General features: G+C 34.5%; 1 protein-coding gene across 1 annotated transcript; it reads left to right on the forward strand.

The window, feature by feature from the left end:
- The first annotated feature begins 3134 nt into the window (after positions 1 to 3134).
- Positions 3135 to 4814, forward strand: LOC126883697 (uncharacterized). The gene has a single exon (XM_050649357.1). The coding sequence runs from the start codon at positions 3135 to 3137 to the stop codon at positions 4812 to 4814; it is 1680 nt and encodes a 559-aa protein (XP_050505314.1).
- Positions 4815 to 8273: the final 3459 nt, after the last annotated feature.

Raw genomic sequence — 8273 nt, forward strand, 5'->3', positions numbered from 1 at the left:
CTAGTCAACAGAACCAGATGATATTCTTCATAATACCGTATTAATATACTTGTATACTATCTACCACAATACCTAAGTTATTATGTAATGAACCCTATAGAGACCAATGCTCTAGGTCTATAAGTACTTATGTTCCCTTACATGCATTGAGATTTAGATGAAAAATTGACAAAATATTATTTGTTGTGTAGACACAACCGATAGTAAAAGATATGATAAGGGAAGTTAAAAAATAATCTAATGCTTAACAACAAATGTAGAATAAATATATAATATATTGCGGAACACAATTCGGTCTATAAATGAGAACATTAATTAAGTACACTTATCTTTGTTCCAATCTAGATGAAATTCCTTCAGCTCTAATTCCAAGTGTTGGCTTATGGACGTGCCGGTTTATCAGACGGTAAGCGGCTCTATGAGTATACACATCTTAGGGAAGATTTACGTTCCAGATAATTAATAGGAATGTTATTCTTAGTGCATTTTCCATATAAGTTGTCTTTGTGGGATATTAAAAGCTTGGTTCTATTTTATAATTCTCTAGGTACGGCTAAAAAGAGAGGTTCTCATTAGGTATCTAGAAATTTTTTCCTGGATACAAGGTGAGACAGACCGGTTACAAAAGATAACCGAACATATTCTTCCACATAAATGGGAAGGTCATTTATCCAAAATGGAATTACATTATTACTTAAGTAATATATTTCTAAAAGTAGCTTTGCTAGATTTGACTTTTTAAGGTATAAAATTATTCATTTTGATATATGTGTTTCCTAAATTTCCAAAAGAAATTTTTAAAATAAAATCACTTACCAGACGTTCATTTTAGGTATATTATATCTTTACAGATATATTTAGCTTGCTTTGTAATTGCAATTCCAAAATAGATTTATTGAATATCTCCTATTCTTTTATGTATGACATCTGCCGTTTTTTCTCCAACACATATTTGTCTGTATTTGACCTTCTTAAGTCGTTGGTTAGCTAGCACTAATTCTGTTTTCATTTTCCTACCTCGATCGTAAGGTAACTTTTTGTTATTCGATGTTAATTATTACGGTTGTCGGGAGTGGCTACTCGTAAACGTAGCGGAACGCTACATCTGGCTTTAAGACGTGCTCTCTTATCAGCTCGTGCTCTTATCAGCTCTTACGGCCGGTATTGTAAAATTGCATATTTTGAATTATTTTGAAAATAGATATTACATTTTTAATATCGAATTTGTACATGCTTCTTTTTTGTTGAACAAATTTTGTTGTTCTTTATTGTGTAATTTATAGAAATTAAGTAATTTTAAAGTATTGTGGGTATTTTTAGATTGTGAATCTTTAAATTTTGAATTTGTACACGTTTGAATAATTTTTTAGTTTTGAAAAAATTTTTGATAATTTTCAAAAATGTGGTCATTAAGGACTATGATTCATCGATTCATAACTAAATTTTGCACATATCTACATAGTTTTGAGCTCACGAGAAACATACAGGGGGTTCCCTTAGCAACGACCAAGAGAATTTGAAAAGTCTGTTGGAAAATGCTCTGAATGATGCAAAAAATCAGGGTGGCTACAAAAAAGGTGACAGAATTCGCATAATTGCACACAATGACAATTTCAATCATCCTATATCGACGAAGGTGACTACAGATGTCAATATGGAAAATTTATTGCAACAGGTTGAAAATATATTAACATCTAGTGATACTGTCCATTTAACAGACACAAAATTCGATATACAAATTTTTAAGATGCCTAGGGGTAGCGGCAGGCGTAGAATGATAAATTTGTCAGAGGATCTAAGAACAAAAAAGAGTATTACATGGATTATTAATGATGATAATCTTTGCGGAGCCCGGGCTATTGTGACAGCTCTAACATATCTCATAGATAAAATATTAGGGCGCAGCCTAACACCCTGTGAAATAAGAACTGTACGAAAGGGGCGAAAATTGCAGACTGCTTTGGCAGAAAAACTATGTAATCTGCTGGGTGGCCACTATGTTGAAGGGTTTACCTGGGCTGACTTTAAGAATGCGGAGGATTTGCTGGATGTGCAGATAAAAATTGTATGTGCCGAAAACTTTAATTCTATTATCTACGAGGGCGTGGAAAGACCAGTCAAAATATATTTATATAAAAAAGGCAATCACTTTGACGTGATTAACAACTTGAAAGGATTGTACGGCAGCCGCTTTTATTGTACCAAATGCGACACCCCTTATCAGGGCAAGAACAAGCATAAGTGCAAGAACGTACCTCTTTGTACAATTTGTAAAAGTCCTGAGCATGACTTGGCTACGAAAAATACAGTGCTGTGTGAAAAATGCAACCGTTTCTGTTATAACGCAGAGTGCTTGCTTAGTCACGCAGCAATGTGCAGCGAAGTCTTTAAATGTACAAGTTGCAACAAATTATGCAAAAGGGCCAAGGAACATGTGTGTGGTTACTCAATGTGTAGAAATTGTAACACATTTGTAGAAATAGCTACCCATCAATGCTACATGGTAAAGAAACCTGCCAAAGGAGGCTTTTGTGGCGTACCTTGTATATGTAATAAACTTAGTGATGAAGAAAATATGGGATGTCGGAAGCATTATAAAAAATCTGTTACATGTACAGAACCTTGCTTATGCAACGGTTTTGCAGACAATCCCATAAGGAGGTGTTCGTATACAGAAAAATATTTATTCTTCGACGAGGCAATGCAGGACACAGGTATACACGTTCCAAATCTGATAATAGCCCACGATTTTGAAGGAAAGAAATTTGTTTTTAAAGATAACGAAGAGTTTTGTAAATGGTTAATTTCTGAGAAACATAGAAATTATACCGCCATAGCTCACAATAGTAAATCATACGATTCCTATTTTATATTGAAGTACTGTGTGGACAATACGATAAAGCCTTACACAATCTACAATGGCTCAAAACTGATGCTTTTGGAAGTTGAGCCTCTTAAATTGAAAATAATAGACAGCTCTAATTTCGTGAGTGGCCCTCTGGCAAATTTTCCTAAAACATTTGATCTAAAAGAGGCTAAGAAGGGCTTACCTATTTCCTCACTATTTCAATATTCCTGAAAACCAAGATTATAAAGGATGTTTACCAGATGTTAAGTACTATGGTTCCAACACAATGAAGCTCAAGCAAAGGGAAGAGTTTCTACAATGGCATGAGGCACATAAAAACGACGAGTTTGATTTTCAAAAGGAGATACATGCTTATTATGATTCTGATGTAGACATTTTAAGACTTGGTTGCCTGGAATTTCGCAAGGAATTTTTGGGAATTGCTAACATAGACCCTTTTCAATATCTGACCATTGCCAGTGTTTGCATGGCTATATACAGGTCCAAATATCTGCAACCAAACACTATTGGGGTTGTAAAGCAGGACATAAAGGAGACTTATAGCCAGGCGTCGATAAAATGGCTGAGTCAGTTTCCAGCCGTACAACATGCTCTTAATGGAGGAGAAGTGACAATTTGCGGGGCAAAAGTGGATGGCTATGACTCCAGTACAAATACTGTGTACCAGTATCAGGGTTGTTTCTGGCATGGCCATTCAGAATGCTATAAGAGAGAGACAGTAATACATGTCAACAATGAAAACATGAGTGATTTATACAAAAAAACTGTACGGAGATCCACACAAATAAAAGAAGCAGGTTACAACTTAGTAGAAATTTGGGAACGTGAGTGGCTAAAATCAAAAGAATGTAAAAATGCTCCACTACCTCACATTGTTGAACCCCTAAAGCCTCGTGATGCTTTTTTCGGGGGCCGAACAAATGCTATAAAGCTAAATGTGACAGAGAAAAAGCTCAGGTATATAGATATTGTATCATTGTATCCAACTGTACAGTATTATGACCGCTACCCCATTGGCCACCCTGTTAAAATATATGCACCTGAATCTTACGATCCTATGTGGTTTGGCCTGGTACATTGCCAAATACTGCCACCTACTAATTTATATCATCCCGTCCTACCTGTCAAAACTGACAAATTAATGTTTCCTCTCTGTAACCAGTGTGTATTGGATAGACCTGAAGAATGTACACACACAGAACCGGAAAGAATGTTGACAGGTACATGGACCACTTTGGAAATTCATAAAGCATTGGAAAAGGGGTATAAAATAATAAATATTTACGAGGTTTGGCATTTTAATCAAACCTCAACAGCTTTGTTCAAGAGTTATGTCGAAGATTTTATGAAGATAAAATTAGAAACCAGTCCACATACGTATGCCTCAAATGAAGAATACGTTCGGGTCGTAAAAGAGCAAATGGGTCTAGACTTAGATCTGGCTAAAATTGCCCCGAATCCTGGAAAACGCGCATGCGCTAAAATATTCCTCTGTAGCCTATGGGGTAAATACGGTCAGAGAATGAATATGGCTCAGACAGAGTATGTAGCTGACCTCAAAAGATGGCACGACCTTTTGCTCGATGATAAAATCAACATAACAAATGTCATATTTATAAATGATAACATAGTACAGGTCACTTATGATTATAAAGACGTATTTGTGGAAGATCCCACATCTACAAATATTTTTGTGGCCTTATTTACTACTTCTAATGCCAGGCTCCGATTATATAACATGCTTGACAGGCTAGGAGAGGCTGTAGCTTATTTCGATACAGACTCCGTTGTTTATATTGATGATGGCCTAAACACTGTTGAAACAGGTGAAATGTTAGGCGATTGGAGCGATGAGCTTGGGTCAGATGATTATATTGTAGAATGGCAGGCAACTGGCCCAAAAAGTTATTACTACTACAACAGACAAAGGCAAAGAGGTGACTAAAATCAAGGGTTTTACTCTAAACTATGAAAACAGCCTACTACTGAATGCCTCAGCGATGAGTGATATCATACACGATCCCTCCAAGCAAATCAGCTTGCAGTATGACCAAATATGCCGCGATGTCCGCACTAAAGACATTGTAACCAGAAAGAGGGTGTCAAAGACCTTTAAGATGGACTACAAAAAACGTAAGATCATACCGAATAATGATTTTATGGATACTATACCTCTAGGTTACAAGGCCCCTTAGATATATTTAACTCACACAACAAACGCTCTTCATTCACAGTTGAACACTCGTAGAGTACAGGCGTACCAAGATGTGGTCTGTTAGTATTACAAATCAACGAGAAATTAAAAAATTCAATGCTCATCAGTGCACTTTCCAACTATGCTGCAATAACTATGTAGGTGGCGCCCTTAATCATGATTCTTTGAAAAATACATTAGTCTGCTCTTAACAACATAAAAAAACAAGCTGGTTACAAAAAGAATGACAGAATACGCATTGTTGCCTTAAATGACAACTTTAATCACCCTATTTCAACAACAGCTAGCTCAGATGTCAATATGTCAAAAATGTTAGAGCAGATCGAACAGGTGATCAGCTCCAATGCCTATATACAACTTAAAGATACGAAATTTGATATTCAAATCTTAAAAATGCCCCGATAAGTACTTTTTATTCATTTTTGTCTGTGCTTTGCTTATCTTTCAACTACAAAGCATACACATGATTCGTAAATTGCAGAATGTTATCTTATTTTCACAATTTTTCAGAGCTGTTGTACTTTTTTTTTGCATAATATTTACATGTATCCTTTCATGTTTTTGTTTACGAAGAATGACTTGCATATGGTGTAAAATTTATTAAATAAAGGCCTAAAAATACAATATGTAGCCCAAAAGACGTTCTAAAGACCATTAAAAGATATCTGATATGGTCAAACATTGATACTTAATGCTCTGTTTAACTCCAGAGCCATGTGTCCGTGTAGCCATACATACAAACAAAAAAACAAAGAAAAATAAAAAAAAATAAAATAAAAAATAAGAAAAGACACTCAGATCATAAAAAGATGTCTGATGAACCATACACCTGTTATATGCTCTTTCTACATAAACAAAAAAAAAATGAAGGGATACAAAATACATATAACGTAGGCCTATCTAATGTCTTTCTATACTCGCTATATTAAGATATGAGATGGGGAATCTCAACGAGGCCTAAAAACATCTCCAATAATTAAGCAGACCTTGTCATATAGTTGTACATGGTGAGGACTGTTTAATTATTACCTCCTGGGTAGGCCATGGAAATAGATGTATGATTTTTCAATAATAACTCATAATTCATGCTATTAATGTACACCCTGTTTTTTATTTAAATGTTTATTTGTGTACAACTGTCACCACCTTTAACCACCCTAATAATTTACTTAATGAGCCCTTTTAGATTATATTTTTTGTTTGAAGAATAATATTTCCATTATGTAACTTTTATTATCACCCCTGTAACAGTAGAATTTATCGCCATAAGCTGATCGCAAAATGGTTTAACAAAACAGGAAATCGTTATCTAAGCGGGTTTACTTCATCGATTACCGCATAAATACCATATTTTTATAATCTTTTCCAATTCCCGATGTTTAAATGGGACGATATTATAAAAGCAGTCAATTTTATAGATGCATTTACGTAATATTTTTTGTTGAACAGATCTAGTGAAATTCTAGTTATTTTATTTTCAGGCTACTCTTTTTTAAATTTGACCTGTCAACACTAAATAAGCTACTTTATCAAAAACGAAACACGTTAGGGAGCCTTTGTGTATTATTTTTAGAAAAATGTTTCCTATTTGTTGAAAAAAGCATATGGATATTTATTAGCATTTTAATAAATAAGAAAGTATAAAATACAAATATCTTACCTCTTTATTTAGGATTCTTCTCACAATCTTGTCACGTCAACTGTCACATCATTCACGTTCAAATGTCACATGTCGCTTCAGCTGTCACGTCCTGCTGTAACGGTCACGTTACTAACTTAACTCTTTAATTATTTTTATAATTATTTTCCTTCGCTCTCCCATTTAAATTCTCTAATTCCTCGTATAGGACCACTGACGTGACGTCATACCTCGGTGATGGAACGTACTCCACCTATCGAGAATGATTTCGTTTTCTGAGAGAGTTTGACGTTTACCTTGGCGGAGAAGCGCCTCTCGTTCTTTACTTGACTGTTGGCTGTTGTGTCGAATAGAGGTACCATATAGAATGGCGGATGATTTCATCCAACTTATTTTATAACATCAAGCAATTTAAAGTAAAGTAAAAAGTTACCAGCAAGGGTTGTCGAGTTAGGGAGACATGTGTGTGACAACTCCTGTTGGAGCCTAATAGGAATCATTCGGTGAGATTTATTTTTTTTGTAATAATTTTTAATTAGCCATTGTCATGTGTTTTTTTGTTGTGGAATATTTAAAATATTAGTCCCATTGTTAAACTTTCTTAGTCAATCTATTAAGGGAAGGGTGTAGATGATTTCGATCTTTATATTATCTTTATATCGATCTTTTATATTAATGTGGTTTTTGGTTTTACATAACCAAACATTTTTGAAGTCCTCAAATTAATATTGAAAATAATTACCATTTCTCTGTAGGTTTTAAATTATTCAACATCCAATATTTTATAAATTCAATATATTTTTACAGATATTTCCTCAAATAAATCATTTCAATGTCATTTGTCCATGTATTCACACTCAAAACAGTTCAAGGTTACCTGAGATTGGTTTTTGTTCCAGTTTTAATGGTCGGTTTCTCTATACTATTGCTTCTAAAAAGTTCCTCAATTATTTCTTCTTCCCTTTACTTTTTGCTCATGTTTAAAATGAGAAATAAAACTGGGAATGTTTTTTAGCCATTTGGGAGAAACCCTACCATGAAGTCATAGACCCTATTTGACCACCTAGAGAAACCACTACAGCCACAGTCAAGTCATCATGGGAGTATGTCTAATTGGGAGCAAGCTATGGGAGCATTCCAGCTCAGTTTTCGTCTTGGCACCTGGGCCTACAGGAGTCATGGGGTCGCACCATCCTGGTGCATCATTTTCTAGGATGCAACCGCAACCTCGTTTGGGAACATTTAGTGAGGTGTTTTAGTAACTATTGGTTTTTTTATATTTCAGACTATCTGTTAAATACACTATGTTTTTTTTCCAGATTTAGGTTACCTCTGGTTTTTTTTGACATATTTGTATATTAGATTATTTGGTTCCCAAACTTTGTATCTACGGTAACTTCTTGTGCACAGGAATAAGCCTAGAGAAAATTAGGTTTTTAATACTTTATTATTGCTTTGATATTGGTTTATGTAATTCGGGTAAATTTATTTTTTAATATTACTAGCTTGTTTCCTAAATATTTTACTGTTATTCGCTTTATTCCATTTGT

Source organism: Diabrotica virgifera, chromosome 4, assembly GCF_917563875.1.
Source record: "Diabrotica virgifera virgifera chromosome 4, PGI_DIABVI_V3a".
NCBI lineage: Eukaryota > Metazoa > Arthropoda > Insecta > Coleoptera > Chrysomelidae > Diabrotica > Diabrotica virgifera.

Excerpts from the sequence above, each read along its gene's own strand:
- LOC126883697 (XM_050649357.1), top strand. The coding sequence starts at position 3,135 with ATGAAGCTCAAGCAAAGGGAAGAGTTTCTACAATGGCATGAGGCACAT.